This window comes from Tinamus guttatus, unplaced genomic scaffold (assembly GCF_059628265.1).
Source record: "Tinamus guttatus ecotype Peru unplaced genomic scaffold, ASM5962826v1 Tinamus_guttatus_pri_ptg000339l, whole genome shotgun sequence".
Lineage (NCBI taxonomy): Eukaryota > Metazoa > Chordata > Aves > Tinamiformes > Tinamidae > Tinamus > Tinamus guttatus.
Window position 1 is genome coordinate 285456 of NW_028288873.1, and position 21475 is coordinate 306930.

The 21475-nt window shown below is 46.8% G+C and overlaps 1 protein-coding gene across 1 annotated transcript; it reads left to right on the top strand.

Annotated features, from left to right (window-relative positions):
* Positions 1-9934: 9934 nt before the first annotated feature.
* CCR7 (C-C motif chemokine receptor 7) lies at positions 9935-18750 on the top strand. The gene is made up of 3 exons (XM_010221114.2): positions 9935-10160; positions 15733-15782; positions 17471-18750. The coding sequence occupies exons 1-3, from the start codon at positions 10151-10153 to the stop codon at positions 18533-18535; spliced, it is 1125 nt and encodes a 374-aa protein (XP_010219416.2). The 5' UTR covers positions 9935-10150; the 3' UTR covers positions 18536-18750.
* Positions 18751-21475: the final 2725 nt, after the last annotated feature.

Here is a 21475-nt window from a genome sequence, read left to right on the forward strand (position 1 = left end):
AGCAGATACAAGCCGTTTCGTGACTCCAACTATAAAAGAATACATGATGCATATGCTTCAATTAACTGGTATGTTTTTACTGAATAGTGGGTAATGTTTTTTAAAACCATTTTGGTCTTTTTTTAATGGTCTAAAAATAATAAAATCCAACATGTTTGGTTTTTTTAAAGTTACAGTAGTCTGATTCTTGTCTTTTAAGATCGTGACACATTCATCAGTCTTTCCTAAGGCTGAGGAGAAAAACAGTACATGGAATTCATTACCAAAATATGCTGAATACAAAAAGTCATGCTCCTTTATTTTTCCTAGTAAGCTGTTATTAAAGTGGGCACTACAGCCCAGCCTTATATATGTGTTCAGCAGACTTAAGAGATACTGCCTTGTACTACTTTAGTTTCATGCTCCAGGATAAGGAAACCTTTTGGCAGCTGATACCGAATAGACGTTTTTGCTGAAATGCCTGCAGGAGTCTTACAGAGCTGTAGGTTCTCCTACAAAAGAGAACTTCAGGCTCTGGAAAACTGACTGTATCCTGACTGGAGATGTTAAGACTAACCCCACAAATACACCACAGTGTCAGCACTGCACCTCCTTTTCCCAAGTGGACAAATCTGAACAACATGTTTGCGTGGTCAGGAGATAAATGAGAATGCATGTATAGCCAGTTGGGAATTAATTCCTACAGATAAAGTTACAGCTTTCTGAAACATGCAAACATTAAGTCACCTTTATCTGCCATTGATTGTGTTGGGATACCAGCTGCAGAAAATAAAAAGCACAGCCGAAAACTGGGAAGGAAAAGAAATTAGTGCTGGAGTTTCCTTTAACAAGTCTTTCTGATCACACAGAGACCGTTTGTGTTTTAAGTGATTGTGCAACTGCTTTTACCTGTGCAAGAGCTTTGGTGTTTGCAGGCCGTGCGTGTCCTTCATCTGGTGCGTATCCCTGCGGCACGGGTAAATAGCGGCTATTCCTGGCAGAGCCGGGTGTGCTGCAGCCCAGGGTGTGTGCCCAGGTGGCCCTTTCAAGGGGTAGGAGCTTTTCCCAGCACCCGACAAGCCCCTGAGCGGTGCCCAGCAGGCAGCGTGGGACCCGCGGGCGCTCGGCAGAGCTGCAGGAGGGGCCCGCGAGGTGTGTGAGCACCAGGGACCCCGACAAGCACCGGGGCCGCGGCCACACCGGGCACTGCCCATCAGCGGAGCCACGGGCAGCAGCACGGGCAAGGGAGAGCGCTCGGGGAGCCCTGGGACACGGGCAGGGCCCAGGAGCGCCGTGCCGGCCTCGCACGGAGGCCGCCTCCTCGGCCGTGCTGCTGGCGTGGCCCGTCCCTGCCTTTGCAGGTCACCGGCTACCTACAGCCCCAGAGCCACTCACGAGCCCCAGCTCCTCGTGAGGGCCCCAAAGGAGGAGCAGATGGAGCCACCCGCCCGCGGGTGACGCCTGCACTGAGTCATCCCCCTCCTGCTGCCTCTGCCCCTCTGCCCGCAAGGGGAACCGCGACAGCCGGGCAGGGGAGACGAGCAGCAGCCGCGGAGGCTCCGGGCGGCCCTGGCCCCGTGTTGTCCCCGTGTTGTCCCCGTGTTGTCCCCATGTTGTCCCTGTGCTGTCCCCGCGCTGCCACAGACACCAGCTGCGGGTCCTGCACTACCCTTCGTGGGATCCTTGTGAGCGGACACGTCTTGTGCCCACTGGGCACCGCCACCAGAAGCCGAGCCCAAACCCCGCGCCGTGGGGAGGTGGTTCTTTTTACCTGAGCCTGTTTTTCCTCCTCAAGCAGCCAGCACGGGAGCAGGGGGTCCTGGCTCATGTTTGCTGCCCTTTGACAGCACCGCTGCTCCGCCGCCTGCTCCGCTCTGCCCTGCAGGTTAAGTCAAGCACACAAAGGTTCTCTGGTGTCTGGCAGTTCAGAAAAATATGCTTTTGTCTCCCCACAAAAATACTCCTGTTAGCAGTTACCCAAAGAGACTAAGTTATTAAAAAAAAGACACTTTAAAGTTGATTATTTTTTGCAATGTGATTATCAGATTTTATCACTCAGAGAAGTCTTCTGACCTACAAATCTGGAGTGTAATAGGTGTGAAATACGGAGCGGGCCCCAGAGGATAAATGTACAAAGGTGTTTAGATTAAAACTATGACCTAGGCACCTTGGGAGACTTTGAAAAACAAGTCAACAGGTTAAGTGCCTCCCTGGCACTGAACTCTATGGGGCTTAGCCTCCCCAAAACTGTGCGTGCCTAAATACCCTTTCAAAGCATGATCCTATATGTGCAGTTGAGGGTAGCTTTGAACAAAGAATAAATCTCAAGTCTTCATACAGCTGCCAATGTAAAAAAAATGGGGGTAACTAAAAAAAATAGCCCATGTAATGTGCATTATTGTTTTTTATGTTAATCCATCTCAAGCAAAAGGAGCACTTTGGAGGAGCTGTGCTTACATAAAGGATTATCCTGATGATAGAACAGAATAAAACAGATGAGTAGTGCTTTAGATGTTTAGATGGATAAAATATCAAAGTAAAACTGAAGTCAAGCACAGATAAAGGCCAGGACAGCTTCCTGAATGTAAGGAAAGATAATCTGATGTTCAAAAAATCATACTGCAATAATACTCAGCAGTTTAGAGCAAGAAGTGGAAAAACAATATACTCAAATTACATTAAAGAGGGGGGTTAGATGGGTCAATTAAACAGCCTATCCCAGAAGACTGGCAGTTAGGCCACCCCTAAGACATATGTTTTTGCTGCAGTCATCCAGGCTGGGTTGTGGAAAGTTCACAGCTGGGGGTGGTGGAGCTTCTAACAAGAAGGGGATGTGCTGGCAAGCAGCAGGTTTCCCTGGGCTGAGGGGAACAGGGTCCAAATTGTCTCTGCTTGATTCAAAGCAGGATTTGATGAGGCCTTTTACCTGCCCTGAGATGTTTCTCTCAGTTCCCATGAGCTGCAAGGGCTGTATCTTGTATGAAAGACCCTCTCCTGCATTCTCCCATGTCTCACGGAGTCAGCTACAGCTCCTTTCTCCTTTGCTTTCTCTTCCCTTTTTCTGTTTTTGGGTTAAATGCTGCTGAATAGTTCTTGCTTTTATTTTAAAAAAATTCCAGAGCTATTTAAAAATATACAAAAAACCCCTTTCAGACTGTCAGTCTAAAAATCTTGGGGTGATGCAGTACCACTGCGAGTGCAGTAGCAGCCTTCGCTCCCCTCTCTATCCCGCTGCTCGACGCTGGGTTGTCGGGAAAGCCGCTGTTCCCTCGGGATGCGGGACAGCAGCCGCGGCACCGGGCGCTGCCGAGGGCTGCCAGGCAGCGCCGCAGCCGCCAGGAGTCTCTCTTGGCCTCCTGCTGCCTCCTCTGCAGCCCGGCTGCGCCCGGCAGCACCGCGCCGGTACCGGTACCGCCGCGTGGGTGAACTTGTTGTTCCCCGACTGTGACCAGCGCCTGAAACCGCTGTTGCTCAGGTGGTGGATTTAACCCCCGCACCTTGTAAGGCTGCTGATAGCAGAATATATTGCGTAAAGTTGTGCTGACACCAGAATATACTGTGTGCCCTGTTGATGACTGTGAGCAGCAGTTAACAGGTTTCTTGCTTACTAGTGATTATGGCAAATAGAAATGAAAACCATCAAGAGGAAATTGGACTCTGATTTTCTTTTCTTTTTCCAATTCCCTAACAAGAAAGAGCTGTAATGAAAAATGTTTCCCTTAAAACAGAGGGAAAGCTCTGTGCATAGAGTGAGGTGTGCACTGAGGAAAGGGGTGTAAAGACAAGATACCTTGTGAGCAAGCAGAGCAAAAAGCCTTCCCGGAGCGGAGCTGAAGCTTTGGGTGGCCGGTGCCCAAGGGAGGGCTCGGCCTTTCCTACCTGTTCTCATGAAAGCGCTGCTGGATGGAGGTTTGAGTCTCTTTGTGTCCCATCCCATAAGACAGAGCCCATCTGGAGTCGCATCCCTGCACAAAATACAAAGATCTGAAGAGAAACACCACATTTTTCTTTTTTTTTTTTAAGCTTATCTTGGAGAAATGTGACCAGAATGAAGAATATTCCTAAGCACCAGCCAAAAGGTTTGGGTGGCCTGAATGTAGAAAAAGCTCCATTAAAAACACTAGTCTAGAATGTATCTTTTTGTCTCCAATTTTAAGTACAGCTGTGCTTTCCCACACATGTAAGTTCCATTTTGCTTTTAGATAACTTGATTTGACCCTTAAGAAGTTGTGCCACAGCCAATTCAATTAGCCAACAGAAGAAACTTATAGTTACACTGACTTAACATCCAGGTGTGTGAATTAAACAAAATTAAACTACAGTCACTTTGATTTGGAACATGATAGTCTTTCTGGGGGCTTAATGCAGGTTATCTAATCCACTTTAGTTCATGCAGGTTGATTTATCAGTGTATTCTTGTACGTAGAAAAAACAGAGTGCAAAGTTAATGACGGGAATAGTTTTTCTGAGTGCAAATGATAAACACCTGAAAGCTGCTGCTGATGTTTTACACCATAAACTGTCTTCTCTGCTGAAGAAAAACAGGTTCTTGCACCCAAATAGCAACCATGCCCTCATGTTTTGGCTCGAGCAGCATTGCGGAGACCACGCTTGTGGGTGCAAGAATCTGCCAGGAACAGCGTGGGTTTGTCACCACTTAACTGTACTGCTTTACAAACCACCGAGCGGGGCCTCGCTAGGATTTAGCAGCCCAACAGTTGCTACATGGCAGTCACCTGGCTGAGAAGAAGCATTTTCTGAGCAGCAGATCAGGGCTACTGCATTTCTGAGACCTCAGTTTGGTAACTTAAGGCACTTGTTGGTATGTGAGGCTGCAAACTCATCAGTCCAAGGTTTATTTTGTGCTTGGCTGTGATCTTGCTGTGAGCTAGAACTTTCCTTGTTCTCCTCTTGGAGCTCATCTTGCGCACAAACCATCTCCAATGCTTTACTGTTGCCTGATGGTAACTTCTGTAGCGGGTACAGGTCTCCACATACATAATTAAGGACTTGCAGAAAGACACAGTACTGATGTTGCCACACGGTTCTGTGTCTGGAAACGTGACGGGTAAAGGAGGGTTGAACGGGCCCACCACCATCAAGCGGTTCTAACGGTTGGAGATCGGAGAGCAGGGGGTTCTGCACTCCCAGCGTGACTCACGCTGTGCAGCAGAGAAGGAAATGCAGGTGTGAACGTTGTGATAGGCTCAGCAGAGGCTAGAAATCAGCTCCACACTCTCCGCTCGCCTTGGCCACAAGCTGGGCTCACCAAGGGGTGCGCGGGTCACTTGGAACCCAGGTCACGCAGCCTCCACGCGCCCGGGCAGGCGCTCGTGGCTTGAAGGGGCTCGCGCCACTTGATCGCACTTTGAATAGCCACTGGCTTTGATTCCCAGACCTGCAGCCTCTCCTGGGAATGCCCAGCACGACTGAAATGACACGGGGATTCTGCAGATCCCTCTCAAGTGGAATTTGTACAGAGAACTAAACCGACATCAGCCATTAGCCTACAGGCTTGAAAGATGGATCCTTGCTTTCAGGTCTATCTGTTTTTGTTCTCAGTTCCCTTCTTTCATTTTGACACTCTTCTTCACTGTTTTCAGGCTATGTGTGTGCGTGGTGTTATTCTTTTTCTTTTTCTTTTGAAGTGGTTTTGCAGTTATCTGGCTGTTGTCCTATTTTGTTTAAGCTAGCATGTATAGCTTCACTTGCTACTTATAAAAACCCGTATATTTTTTGTGAACAGCTACTTTCCGTTTGCTGAAAGATCCATATTAAAATCCTGGCACCTGTTCCAGAGGGGACTGGGGGAGAACCAGAAAGGGTGACAGGAAAAATGCAAACATGAAATGCAATGCAGCATGACACTTGATTTGTAACCTCAGGGCCTGACCTGCAGCGTTCGGAGAGCCAGAGCAAGCAGCAGCCTGGGGCAGTGGCTCGTTCCCCTGCTTTGCTCCTCCACTGGAAGCCCCAGGGAGCTTCCCCACTGCTCCCAGCACCTGCTGCCCTGCTTGCTTGAGTCTTTGGGTGCATTTGCCTTGTTACAGCTCAATTCCTGGACGGCAGGCTGAGCAAGCCGCTTTGGGGCACAGCAGATGCAATTCTGGTCAAATTGTTGGTGGTTTTTTGCGAAAGAGAGAACTTGGAGAAAGTCAGCATCCCTGCTATGATGCAGGCAGAGAGGGAGGGGAATTCCCAGTGACACCAACCGTGCAGCGGGTACAGGGGCAGCGTTTGCGCCAGCGGCCACGGGCAGCCGTTCGTTCTCGAGGCGAGCGACTCTGCTGTGCAGATTACTTCCTCTGTTGGGTGGATAAGAATCTTTTAATAGCCTCATAGTGAGATCATAATCATAAGATTTTTTTTCAGGGAATCCCCTACAGCCCTGTAAGAACCCCTGTTCTTGAAGAATCCCATCTTGCTACCACTCTTAATGTCAGGAATTTACTTCAATTTTCACTTCTGCTATTTTGTTTGCTTGAAGGCCTCCCTGGAGTAAACCTAGTGACTTTAGGAGGGGAACCTTCCCTCTGGGTCTCTGAAATGCCAGCCCAGTAGCTTTGGAATGGAGAAGGGTTTGTGGACAGGAGGCCGATCTGGGAGATTCCAGGGACCTTAGCTTTGTACTGGGGACCTTAGCTTTTGTCCTGGTCAAGCAGCACGGAGACATCGTGGTCTCACCGTGATGCAAGAGAAGCTACTGGGAAGTGGACATTTGAGTTCCCTTGAACTCACCAGTGCTTCCGTCTACGTGACCCTGGTCTTCCTCAGGTAAAGGGGAAAAATCCATCCATGGATCCCTCTGTGGCTCAGATCAGCAACGGAACAGGAACATCCCTGGTACGGAGTGGGCTGAGGGGCGTTTTCCTTTAATGCTCCATGCTGTCTTCTCCTGTTGCAGGATGCAGGGAAGAGAGGGACAGATCAGAAGCTGGCAAGGCACCTGTAACACCTAAACTTAGCCTGCAATGCTTTATTTCAGTTATAAGAAAACTCTTCTGCTGATACTCAGCCTGGAGTTGGTTTGTTCACCTGAAGCTGTTTGTCACTGCTGCTCACTGAGCACCGTTTGAGCTGCATCCAGGTGAAGCTGGATGGAATTTCCATCCACTCGCATATGTTTACATCTCTGTTTACGTCTCAATTCTGTTAATGGCAAACTAATAGGAAATGCAGGAAAGCTCTGATCTGGGGACCTGAAAGCATCTTATCTCACGCCTTTTCAGAACGAACTCGCACCTTGCCAAGGTCCAATAGAGCCTTTTGAATTCTGCTTGGTAAGATAATACCACAGCTCCTCCGTCCAGCCTGCGCATGCTGCCCAGGCACCATCTGCTACGATGCACTGTGACATCCCTGACTTGGCTGAAGAAGGGACTGCAGGAAGTCCTATTTTATAGACCAGGATACGGATGTGAAATATATCATCTAAATTCCCATGAGACATTTCATCACTGCATGAGCTGCAATTTAACGTCAAATCAACTCAAAATAACCAATTCAAAATAGTATCTTTCGATTCACTTCAGCAAATTTAGTGTTTCAGTTTGTGTAGAACCAACCTAAAATGAAATCTTCTTCTGAGCTAATTTCCTGTGGAATTTATTGGGAACTGCATTTCTTTTGAAAAGCTATATTGATGAATAATTTCAATGTAGCTCTAACACTGCAGCGCAGGTAGCAAATTGTACTGCTGACGACTTCTTTTCTTGCAGTGGAACACAATAATAAATCAAGTTTCTAATGAGATACCCCAAGTTTCTAACAAGATACCCATGAATTCAGGTAGTCTCCATCTTGAATGTTTTCTTATAGTTAACTTAAATTCTAGGATAAAGATCATACACCCCTGTGAAAACAGCACAAGGCGATGATTAGGCCAGGCACTGCTGAGGAGTGAATTATGTCTGAATGTTCATGGGCACTCAAAGACAGCTCACAGGAAGCAGGTATTAAAGGGAATATATTGACAACACGGAGCCATTAAGGCACAGTTGCAATGGATTGCAAATATGCCATCCAAATTAAACAAAACTTTAATAAATGTTTTAGAGCTAGCCTGGTATGAAACACTACTGCTCCAAGAATATTCAGTAATAAACCCATTGCAAGTTATTGTTTTAAAAATTTCCAATTGTGTTTTCAGGAACACGACTTGCTGAAAGGAGCAGGCTCTGACAACACACACTTTAGTATGTACCTAAACTCTGAAGCTAAAACTTGTGAATACGCACAGGATATTTGCCACTACCTGCAAAGCTTCTTTCCTCCCATTGTATTTTGGCTTCAGTCACCATGGATTTGGTGGTATGTTCACTTGGAGACAAAGTCTGATTCCCTTCTGAGAGCTGTAAAAATACAGAGAGTTAAATCAGGGGGTTATGTCTATCTTTACCCACCACCCCCACAGGCAGCACAATGACTGTTTGAAGATTTTACACCCACCGTTTCTGAGTATTCTGCCGATACCTGAGAGAAGCCTTTGATCTCCAGCCCTTTCTCGCGGAAGTGGTTTCACTCGAGCTCTCCAAGGTGGCGTTACCTGCTCGAGAATCGATGAACAAAAAGCAAATACAGCAGCAGAGCCGTGAACTGCCCCTGCCTCCAGGGCCAGCTCAGAAGCCCTGAAAGCTTGAAAGTGATGGGCGCTTATGCAATGCTAAGGAAACTTTGTGGGTCACCTTCTGGGAAGCCACATGAAAATACTGAGAGTCGCCAGGGCTGATTCCTGGTGCTCAGTGTGGTTACCGGGGGAGAGCCCGGCCTTGGGCGAGTTCCCTGGGGGATGCAGAGCCCTGGCACAGCTCCGAGGGCACGCCGAGTACTCCACAACGGGGGCAGGACAGCAGTGGCCCTGGCCTACCCAGAGCTCAGCACCAAGAAGGTATTTAAGAGAAAACTGGACTGACACAAAGCTTAAGATGGGTCTGAAACCATAGATGGCTGCTCATGTATGATCTAAATATATTTTTATATATATTATTCTAAGTAAATAATATAATCTTTAAATTGGTTTATATCACCTAGATCTAAATCCTTTAACCTTCAATCCTCCCTTTATTCCTCCCTGCAAAAGAATCAGTGTGACCAGATACTGGATTTACTTTGTTTTGAATTCGCTGAGGCCGAACAGGGTCTTTTTAGGTGCTTTCCAATCACACAAAATCGCCCAAGTTTCACTCTCTTGTGAGACTGCTCTTTCCAGCTAGTTTTGGCAGTTCTCTGCTCAGTGAGCTGGCTAATTTGGGTCCATCCTGAACTGTTAAACCCTCTCTGCACCCTAAGCAGGACACCCGCGTGCCTAACTGCAGTCCCAATGTGCCTGGTACCGCCGAGCCTGTTAGGAGCTGTAAGCTCCATCTCAGATCTATCCCATAAGGCTTTATTGTGCCATCTCTCGAGGCTGCAGCAACAGTACTGACCTACCATAGGATGAACAGGTCAAGGTGCTAAAACACAGGTTGCACAGGTATGGTCACAGGCAATGACAGCGTTCCCTGTATCCCCAGCTGAAAGGCAATTTTGTATAGTATGTACATGCATATACGACAGCCCTTAATAAGGCTGTTCAGAATCAAAGCAGGAATTCTCCCACATGGAGGAGTGAAGGACAAGGTGAGGAAGGAGCTGCTGATGCTTCTTACACCTGGTTGTTACAGCAGTGAGCTGCAAGGTTCAAGCTGGACAGCCACGAACCAAGCTTCATATTGAAGTTGCGTCAACTCGGGAACAAAGAGTACCCAGTAGATCTACTGCAAGAAGCAGAAATAACAGAAGTCTTTCCTCTTGTACCTTTACCAAAATCACAATTCTCGTGTGTCAGTGCAAAAGCAGAACCCGCTCGGGTTACTGCGTCCTCGGAGCACATGAGCGCGTGTGGTTTCGACTTCAGCCTCATGCTGAGGAAGAACGTGAGCACGCCGAGCGCTGCGAGGAGGCTGGGGCGCACGGCTTTCCTGCGCCGCTGAAGGCACGAGGAGAAAGAGGAGGGTCTAGTAAATGTCAGCGACGCCAGGGCATGTCGTGAGCCTCCTGCAGAGGTGCAGGAAGTATAAAAATGCAGAGCCTCCCCAAGCGCCCATGCAGGAGCCACGGCGCGGGGAGGCTGCGCTCCAGCGGACGATGCTCTCACTCCTCTTGTGACTTCGGTACTGCCTGAACCAAGACCATGGACAGTGGTGAGTAGGCACCCCGCAGCTTCTGCCTCTCTTCAGCTCTAGTAGTAATGATAATGCCCAAATTCACATTGAATGACACAGGAATGCAGCAGACTAATAGAGTATTTAAATAACGTAGAATAAAATGTTTCCATCATCCTCCTATTTAATATTTTTAAAAAGTCGAAGCAAAACTATCTTTTTTTAGTTTTTCAAGCTAAAAAAAAGAAACTATTTCAAAAACACAAAAAAATACATTTGCAAAGGAGATTTCAAAGAACTCTTCTGTTGCAAAGCAAATGATCTGTATCATTCATAGTTTCAAAATGTTTCTGTTAATGAGCATCTGCACTGCAGCCATAAAACCTTGAACTTTTGCAAAAATTAATTTTGCATTTGCTCACTGCTGCATTCCACCTGGATCTGTATTTCCATGGCTTACCCATCATCATGATGTCTGCAAAGAACAAATGCACAAGAAAATTGCCTGTTCTGTGGTGCATGACATCCCACTAGCCCAGGAGGCATAAGACTCACAGCTTGTTTCTGCTTCTTGTAGAAAGTTTCATGCTTTCTTTAGTCACTTATTGTTTTTGCAGAGGTAGTGCTCTGCAGCCTGAGTAGGTGGAAGGCTGTAGGAGGGAATGACACTGTGGGTCAGAGATGCGATGGATAAGATGGACTGTCTTATCTTTCTCTAAGACTGTTTATTCTTTTTGACTTGTTAATATATTAACTTTTCGCTCAAATATTTGAAAAATGAAATTCCAGGGAATGAGGGTGGTGCAAGGAAGAATAAATGAAGCAACTCAGGACGTTGAATTAGTTTATGAACAGAGCTCATAATACAACTGATACCTCTCTATGACTGAGACTGTGGTCAAAGCTGTAATGAGGCTGAGCGTGGCCACCAAGTTCACTGCGGTAAAGCCAGGCCCTGCTAGTAACAAACTGAGCTTTGCAGGGGGCTTGAAGGGGGGTGCTTCTGCCTTTTCTCTGCAGCATTCTTTAAGTCAAAGCTTTGACTTTACTGGGATTGCAGGGGCTCCCTTGGGTGCTCCCAGGGCTGCAGCAGCCAGCATGCGCTCACGTTATGGCAAAGCTCCTGGCTCTCCAGGCAGGGCTTTCTCCTCCTGGCAAGTCAGCAGTGATTCCTGACCTAGGAAGTGGGAGCTCAGAGTCACCCAACCTTCCAAGTGAGAGTGGGGAAAAGCAAGTGGAGAGGCAGGAGCAGGAGAACCCTCCTGCTCAGTGCGAGAGGGGGATTCACCACGTGCACAAAGGTGCAGAGGTCCCAGCTCTCCCCCGGTCTGTGGAAGTCTTAAAACCACCGTGTTATGCATGAAGAATCATCCCTGGCATGTTCTGCTGGAAAGAGGCTTCACAAGGGTGACAGGAACAAGACAATCAGGATCAGAACACAGAGATGGATCTACTGGGTCCCATAGGACACGACACGGAGAATGGACAGAGCGAGTCTCCCTATGGCTGCGTCTTCACTGCTTCTAGCAATGAATGGTTTAGCAAAGTCCTGAAGGAGAAGCTGCATCCAAACAAAACCATCTCATAATTCAGCTGGATCTATTCACCACAGATTAATCTTTGTGATGTAACTGAAACATTTAACTCATGCAGCATCATCTAGTTGCTTTGTTGTTCATTTATTTTAAGGTATTTTGTATTTGGGGGGGAAAGATAGCTATTATTTTGAGGAGGGTTTTATGTTTTGGTTAACCAGCAAAAGGTTAATTATGACAGAGAAAAAAAAAGAAAAAAAAAAAAAGAAAGAGAAGGAAATAGACCCCCACAACAAGAACGGATATTCCTGCTTTTGACCTACTATTAAAATTCAGAGGAATATTTCAAAACAGTTCTAGGAATGTGAAAACATCTGGGGCAAATGCATGGCATGATTGTGTGTTTTTTGTTTTCCTATAGCAATATAGGAAAAGCACGATCAACTCCTCTAAGAATGATTTTTTAATCTGCTTATCTCTCCTTCTGATTTGCAATTTCCTTAAAGGTGCAGAGAAAAATTATCAACTTTCTTCTGTAACAGCGATCTATGAACGCAAACAAAACTATGACTTAACTTCACTGGGCCTTTTCAGTCCTGAAATGAGGGTCTCCTTCCTCCACTAGCTATAGGAAAAGAAAAAAGGGGGGCAGGGGGACAAGGTTGGGGGAAAGCACAGGCACTGAGCTGCTAACGGCCAAAAGTCATTATATTACTTAAATATGATTAATTCTTCTCAGAAACAGCGGTTGCTTTCCCCAAAAGCCCAACTGATGGTGGAGGCACCAGAAACTGGTACATGAGTAACGATCTACACGGTACGTTACTCACTAGAAAAAGGCCTGCTAAGGTGCTGAGATTGAAACTTGTGTTTCACAATTTTGACCAACATGAAAAAAAAAATCTCACCCTGAGGATTCAACTAGAGGAGGTTTGCTTAACTCTGCCAATATATGGAAGCATTTCAGAGAATCTGAATCCAGTGGATGCAGCTCCCTGCTGCTCCCTCTGTGCATTCCTTGGCACTGGTACAGAGATGCCCGGCTGCTCCTGCGGGTTCAGAGCCCGGTGGGCGCAGGGAAGCGGCAGCCTGCGGAGCAGGAGCGGGTTCCTCATGAGGAATAAAGCCCAGGATTCACTCGGCAGGATTTTGGGCACACCTGCAGGGCTCACTTGGACTGCTGCTGCTTTTATCTTGCTTGAGATCAGTTCCTGCTGCTGAAGTGATAGAAACTAAGTTTGGACGGATAAATCCTATATAATGTTTACCCTTCTGACATAGCATGAAATGAATTCCATTTCAGACACTCACCCCAGACAGGTGAATCATGCCTTAAACATCTGTTTTTTCCCTTCACTATCAAGTGAGCCTACACAATCAGGTGTCAAGGGCTAAAGCAGGATAAATCCCACCCCATGTGCTTGTTCTGAGGAAGAGGGGGAGATATTTCCATAAAAAACAGATGCTGCCCCAACAGTCCTTACCAAGACAGCACTTTTGAGGCTGGGAGCAAGTCCAGGTGTGACCAGTTGGAGAGAGGAGGGGGGGGTTAAACAGGGCTTTGGAGCAGATCTTGACCCATTCACTGTAATGGGGCTTTTTTAAGTAAGGCTGCCAGTTCTACAGTTTGTGGGGACTTTTGAGAGGGGGGTTTTTCTTAATATTTTGAGGAACAAAACTTTAGGAAAATACCCAGAGTTAAGAACTGCCACGGGCTTAAAAAAAGTTAAAAAGAAATTGCCTATTGAACTCCAAAGTGTGTCTCATTTCCTCTCTCAGCCTATCTGCTTCTGGCAGGCTCTTCCCTCCCCCACGGCCCTGGCCTGAGCACAGGGCAGGGAGAAGCAAGTTCAGTCCAGCCTGCCCAGAACTGGTGACACAGGGACCTGCTCGGCAGGAGGGAGGAAGGACCGTGAGGCTGCCCAGCCCCTCCAGTTATGCCCTTGCAAATGCGTAAGCTGAGGTGGGGAACAGGGGAAGATTTCTTATACTGAAAGTTATGTGACATTTAAGACTTCTGAAATAGCACCCAAAAAGAGTATTTAGAAGCACAGCCAACTGGTGAAACTCTTCAAGGGAAGGATGCTTAGCTGAACTATTTCAGGATCGTTAGTTGAGTCACTCTTGTTATCAGTCCTATTTTGTTAATCACCCCGTCATGTGTTTAGAGAAAGAAAAAAAAAATAAAAATGGAAAAAAATAGAAAGCTAAGGCCTGGGGCTTTGCACTCAGGCTGCTCTGGTTCAGGGAGGAGAAGGGGAGATGTAAAGAAAGCTCAGGACAAAATGATGCTGTTAATGCTACACTCTCTAAAGTGCTGGTGCATTGCTCTGGCACTAGGAGGCACCGTGGATGTGTCCTCTGGAAAAGATAATTTAAAAATACATAGCTCTGTTAGCAATGCATTGATGGACCAAGATTTATGCTGGTCTCTCTTCCCAGAAATTGAAGATCCCAATGGGTTTTTGCAGGGTCAGGGTCCCCATGTCGGTGTCCCAGCACAGAAGGCAGTAACATTCCCAGCTTCCTTAAATTCCCCCCGCAGGTTTAGGTGGTTTGGGGTTTCAGTGCGTTTCCTCTGTGATGTGCGTAAGTCAGACAAGCAGCTCAGAGGGAGGGATGGCTCAAGCAGGTGCTCACTAAGCTTCTTCCTGCAGCCTGGGCTAAGCAAAAGGCATTGGGCAAGCAGAAAATACAGATAAGCATTTAGCCAAGCCTCATCAAGGATAATCTTGTCCAAGACACCTTGGCACATCCTGCTCTCACTGTGACCCTTTCTAGTGACACATGATCACACGTGTACAGGAGGATTCGGAGAACGTGAGGGGTAGGAAGGTAACTAAGCACCCAGCTTCCCGAGGCAGGATACAGGATGGAAATTCAGGGAAGGCTCAAACTTCTAAGGGACATCATGGGCAGCTCACAGAAAGGCTCTAGGAAACAACATGTGCAGATTTTCATATGCAGCTGAGGATTTTCTACCTTCACATCACCATTCACAGATACGCGATTATCTCTGAGAACAGATGCCAAGATAACTGCTTCTATTATTAACAGTGCTATAGCAGGCAACTTAAAGCAGATCTTACTAGAGAGAGTGCCAAGAATGACAGTTACCTGAAATTGAGGCAAATAATCTTTTCAGTTCAGTGTAATACAGGACATCAGCAGAGCAGGGAAGGACGCAAAGGAATTCTGCAAAGAAACAAATAACAAGTTATCCAGAACAGAGTTTTTTACAATGGATGCTGAGCCAGGAGGGGCAAAGCAATCAGTCTAAACTATGAACAAACAAGCTTAACAGCAAAGCAGGATGCAGCAAGGGCTTTCTCTGAGCTGCCAGCACCCCTAACTCAAGCAAGAAAGTTTCAATTCCAACTGCCTGGTGTAAATACTGATACGTGCTTTAAATGGCAGGAAGAAAAAGCTTTCACTGGCCTCTCTGCCTCTGCTAACCACAGGAAGGGCTGTTTGTCTGAGATTGCTCTCAACATTATCACATCTGGCTCCAAATTTAATTCTTCCCCCCAGCTGTCAGCATCCCATATCTCCACATCCAAAGACAGCTGAAGCCAGCCTGACATTTAGAGCTGTATAATAAATTCCAGTCAGCTCCAGTTACGTATATCCTGTGGGGAGCAGAGCTTTCCTGTTCTGCAGTCCAGTTACCACACTGTCAGGGAACAGCTGGGCCAAGTTTGTTGCACACACAGCTGTCTTTGCATGCACTGAGTGTGCTACACCCTCACAGCCCAGAGCAACACACAGGCTGACTGACTACACAAATAAGAATGGCTGCAAGAGTTAATTTTCCTTATGGGCCTGGAGGCACCAGGCTCCTCAGATCGAGTCCACGCTCTGACAGTAACTTGTCACATTACTCTAGGTAGCCCTATAGCCCCTCGAGTTTGTTTAGCCAGCTGAGAGGAGATAACAGGGTTGAGAACACCATGATGGGGTGTGTTACTGCTGCACAGTATTGCTCATTTAAAACTTAGCTACATTTTCAAAAGGGACATTGCACGAAACCCTCTGCCTAACTGCTAACAGTAACACAGTGTCTCCTTTTTCTCTAGGCAAGTGGATAAAGTTTACCATTGTTTTCAGCCTTCCTCTAGTTTTTCAGGTAAGATGTTAAAAACAATGTGGTTGAAACATAGCTGCATCTGTTTTGTGGGTAAACAGAGATTTTGGAAACTTTGACGGACCAAAAGCAGCTGCCTACAGTGCTAGAGATCTGTGGGGGATGCTGCTTCTCACACCAAGAATCCAATCATGCATGGAGGTGGATGATGAGAAAGCAGAGTGCAGTGCTGAAAGCCAGAGGTGGGGTGGGGGAAACATACAGAACAAAATCAGAAAGAAAAAGACAGTTACATAGACTGGGATTTCAGGATGTCCTTGAGTGCCACTCTGGTACCTAAATTAAGATTTTCAGGAAAAAACACAGCAGCATCATTTCCTGAATACATGGGAAAATCCGGGTTATTCTTTTAGGAAAGATCTGGTCAAAGCGCCTTGGCCCCTGCAGTTTAACTGAGGCTAGCAATGGAGAACTGAAATGTGGAAAGAGGAAGAGCTCAGTTGCCTTGAACACTATATTCATCTTCCTCCTGCTGCCCCTGCTCTGAATAAACCTAAAGCTGGGAAGAGAACCCAGAGCACCCAGCCTGGCCGTGACCTGCCCCTGAACCTCGCGCCCGGCCCCCGGCGCTTGCCCTCCTGCAACCACAGCAGAGCCTCAAGCGCGCGGGCCGCGCGTGGGCTCCGGGGCGCGCGGCGGGCGGCCCTTTTCCCTTTCACTTTGGCAGCTTTGCCTCCAGGTAGCGCAGGATGTGGTGAAAGCCAAGCGCGCGCTCCCGCGCGGGCAGGCCAAGATGCTCGGCGATAACGGGCACAGGCATCCAGAGGAAACCTTTCATCTCCAGGCAATGGAGAAAGGGCACTGGAGGCTAATAAGGCACAGGAAAGCAGGGCGCATGCACCACAAGCTCACTCTGCCCCAGAGATTATGGCAGTGTAGGAAGATGAAACAAGATTAATCGGAGCTTAAATCAGGGGCCTGAATGAGATACTAACAGCTCGTCCCCGTCAGCACCGTCACAATTTCCTACTGCAGTCAGTGCCTTTCGTAAGCGCTTCATTGACACCTCTATTTAGCAGAGGAGAAAAAGCCGCAGGAGGCTCTGGCTGCGCGTTCCCACAGAGCGCTCCGCGCGCACGGCCGCGTTTGCGGCTGCTCTGCAGAGCTGCGCGTCGCTGCGAGCGCGCGGGGCAGCCAGGGAGATCGCGGTGCCAGCCTGCTGCTGGCTACACACACGGCAGTTACCCTCCCACTTGGTTCTTTCACTACTGGAAAGTTCACATGAAGAACAGGATGGAGCTGGGAGGAGGGAATTTTAATTTTTAACAAAATTAAAAAATGCCTGAGTATAGTCAGTCAAGAGGAAATTTTGCTCCTTCTGAAGAGGGGAATATTGAAGGAGGTATTTTTTTTCCCTATTTTATGTGACAATCAGCTGTGTTTATACAGCTGCATTTGGGTCCTGAAACATTCATCTATTTACTCAAAAGTTTTCAGGTGTCACTTGGGCTGAGCACTAATTCCCATTCTGAACCCCAACCCTACATACAAAAGCCTGCATGCAGAAATGCCCGGAAATTCCCTGGGATTTTTCTGCCTTTTGTTGGCTGGGCGCTCCTGCTTGGCTTCATGCCAACTTCAGTCCACATCCTGAAACAACTCATGGAAGGGTAAGGGTTGTGCACCCAGAATACCCATCTCAATGCATTTTTCTTCCTTCCTGGTTCTAGTTCTGCACTGGGAACAACGTCACTGACGACTATGACCCTAACACCACCATCGATTACACTCTGTTCGAGACCCTGTGCGAGAAGGAGGAGGTCCGGAACTTCCGTGCTGCCTTCCTCCCAGCCATGTATTCCCTCATCTGCTTCATCGGGCTGCTGGGGAACGGGCTCGTGATGCTGACCTACATCTACTTTAAGAGGCTCAAGACCATGACGGACATCTACCTGCTGAATCTGGCCTTGGCAGACATCCTCTTCCTGCTGACCCTCCCCTTCTGGGCCACAAGCGCAGCCATGTACTGGCTTTTTGGGGAGTTTGCCTGCAAAGCCGTCTACTGCATCTGCAAGATGAGCTTCTTCAGCGGGATGCTGCTGCTCCTGTCCATCAGCATTGACAGGTACTTCGCTATCGTTCAGGCCGCCTCCGCCCACCGCTTCCGGCCCCGGATGATCTTCATTAGCAAGGTCACGTGCATCCTCATCTGGCTCCTTGCCTTCATCCTCTCCATCCCCGAGCTGGTTCACAGCGGCATAAACAACTCAGACAGCCACCCGCGTTGCTCCATCATCGCTACTGACTTGCAGACATTTAGCACTGGCATCAAGGTGTCCCAAATGGTTTTTGGCTTCTTATTTCCCCTACTTGTCATGTCTGTCTGCTACCTCATCATTATCAAAACATTACTCCAGGCCCGCAACTTTGAGAAGAATAAAGCTATTAAGGTCATCATTGCTGTGGTAATAGTCTTCCTTGTCTTCCAGTTGCCCTACAACGGGGTCATGCTGGCCAAGACCATCTCAGCTTTCAACCACACCAGCTCGTGCGAGGAGAGCAAGAAGCTGGACATGGCAGACGACGTGACCTACACCCTGGCCTGCTTCCGCTGCTGCCTCAATCCTTTCCTTTACGCTTTCATTGGCGTCAAATTCCGCAACGACCTCTTCAAGCTTCTCAAGGAACTCGGCTGCCTGAGCCAAGAGCGCCTCTGGCAGCTCTCTGCCTGCCGGGAGAGCAAGAGGTTTTCTGCAGCCATGGAGACAGAAACAACTACCACTTTCTCACCGTGAGAGCGGTTCTCTGGGCAGGCGTTGACTGAGCCGAAGGCCGGCGCGTTTCAAGCCACAAACATTGCTATCCTATGTTCCCACAGACACAGAGACTTCAATAAAGCCATGACTAATACTTAAGCAGGGGTGGGGACACCGTTGGGCGTAAAACTTACTCTACCATTTGACCTTTATTTTAGTCTTCCCTAGGTGAAGTGAGAAAGGGTCAAAATGGAAGCTCTTTCAACAATAAATAAGGCAGCAAGACGTTTGTGCAACACAACTGCCCGTTTCAGAACTGAGCTCCCAAGAGCCTCGGCCTTGCAGCCAGCGCTGCATGTGACAGCAGTGTCCCCGTGCACAGGAGCGCTGCCCGCTGCGCTGCCCAGCGTGCCCGGGCTCTGGGCCCGGCACCCCAGATAAGCTACGAGCAGCCCAGCACGCAGCTCCCGCTCTGCCTGCCCCCTCCACAGGGACACTTTGCCATGAGCTAAAAGTGAGGAAGAAAATTCTGCTCTGCATTACTTGTCTACATTGAATGATACTATCCAATTGTTTAAAGCATGTTATTTTATAATGCTAATGTAACATAAAATAAATGCTGCTGCTTTGTCATGAAATGGGGAGTTAAGACTGACACAGAATAGTCATTTGTTCTTGCTTTGCTCCTATAGTCCCTACTCAGATAAGACACAGCTAATGAGAACTTAGCAACAGTTAGGAAAACCTATAATACAAACTCCTTTTGGTTTTATCAAGCAGTAACAATATATTTTTAATGAATAATCAGGTATGCAAAGCCGCTTTTTGTAAAAAACAAATGTGTACACAGATGTGCACTGAAAATAGTGTTTTAAACATTCATGCAAAATTCATTCACCTAACTTACTCCAATAAGGAAATCTGCTTCACACAAAATGAAATTGTACTTATATCTTGTCTGATAAACCCCCCTCCACAACCTGAGAATGCCTTAGGGCTTTATCAACTAGATATATTATTCATAGGAAAAATAAAGCAGCTGCTTATATAAGAATGAGATACTAAAGCACAGGGCTTAGATACTTGGAAAAAAGTGTGACTGGAAATTCATATGACGCCTTCTACTACATCTACAGAAGCTGGATGATGTAAAAGCATTAGGCCGTCCTAAACAAGACTGTGGTGACTTCAAAGTGAAAGCTCGTCTCAAAGCAAACTATTAAAGGCCAAAACAAACTTGTCAGTTACTTCAGTCAACATTAAAGTGGTTTACCCAAGCTCCTAACTTGGGATTCCTCACTGACGCCTCCAAATTGACTGTATTTTGCTATTTCTGGAAAACCATAGAATGCTTAAGGTTGGAAGGGACGTCTAGATGTCATCTAGTCCAACCCCAAATTGTAACCATTAAAAAAATACCTACTTTTCCTCCCCGCTCCTTGCATTTTCTCCATAAGATGTTTCTTGCACACATTCTAACGGTTTTGTATCATATCCTGCTAGTCCTGTCAAGATGATGTTTGTTGCTCAATCCATCTGCATATCAGCATTACCCTGCAGAAAAGAGAAAAACATGCAAAATATCCTAATTAAAAATATATTTTCTTTATCTGTTCATGAATTATACAGTATACAGGTTAGTGAATTTACAATAGTGGTATTTTTCTTTACTCTAACCCTTAACACAATTGCCCTAATGCTGCTCCAGTAATGGACATACTGATGGCTTCCTATCTATGTTTACACAAAAACTTTTGTACTGTAACATTTTATTGTTCACTTTAATTAAAAAAGGTAATGAAAATATATGACTGTGCAAATTGTTCATAGTGGGAGGCACTGACCATAATTGTCAAGGCCAGAGCATCTTTGCATAATGGAAGTGTAGGTGCCACCGTGCTGGCTCAGACAAGCTCTAACTCAGTCAGGCCAGCGCGACATGATTAACATCTTCCTGACCTCTGTGGTTAATTTATGTCTCAAAACACAGGGATGGTCAATATCCTGTATTAAAAGCTCACCTAAACTGCAAACGTGGTCATCTTAACTTCACCATAGTTCAGTAATAAGGAAGCAGAGATCACTTTGTAAAATACTCCTATCATGCAATACAAGTGTAACAAACCAACAACATGAGAGGTGCTCAGTGCCACATCTTTAATTCTATCACTGGAAGGGACACACTCTGAAAAGCCAATATTACTGTAGAAAACACTCAGCTGCACACATCCCACTACAAGGGTGCAGGTCACACAGTCACAGAACACAAAGTGCTTGTGACCAAAGCTGAATTTGACCGGGTTAGAGGACTCACTTCACACTAGCAGAGAGCACAAGTGTTCTGTGAGTGGAATTTATGTTACCAATAACAGTAGTTCGAAGTGTTTTCCAGGAACGTTTTGTACTCGCAGGGTCTGAGCTAACTCTGCACTCTGATACCCCGTATCACCAGAGCATGTTTGGAACCTGCCAGCAAAAACATAGCAATTGAGTGCATCATTTTGAAGACAGCTTATGCTCCTTGTCAAGTCCAAGGCATAAAAATCTGACCCAATAATAGATTCAAAGAAAGTAGATACAACCCTACATAAAGCACATGCTTTGCTGATGTGGAACCATTCCTTTCAAAGCAACAAGATGCAAGGCTTCCCCTTATACCAGGGAAAAGATGCACCTAAATCCCATGAAAATAAACCATTTGGTCACTTTCTCCTGGGCTGCTAGAATAAACCAAGACCTCTTGTTGGTCTGTAATAAGTAAAGGCCATGAGCCACATACTGACCACCCTGGAATCCAGAAAAGGAATCTCAGGCTACACCAGAAGACATGACAAACATACTTCAGGTTCGAGTACCAAAGCAATAAGGACCATTTCTGCTTTCACTAATTAGCGTGTGCCAGTTTCTCCCTAGAGAGAAAGTACTAGGCTGGTTTCAGCATCCGGACCAGAGATTCAAGCAGTGATGAGGAGCATCAAG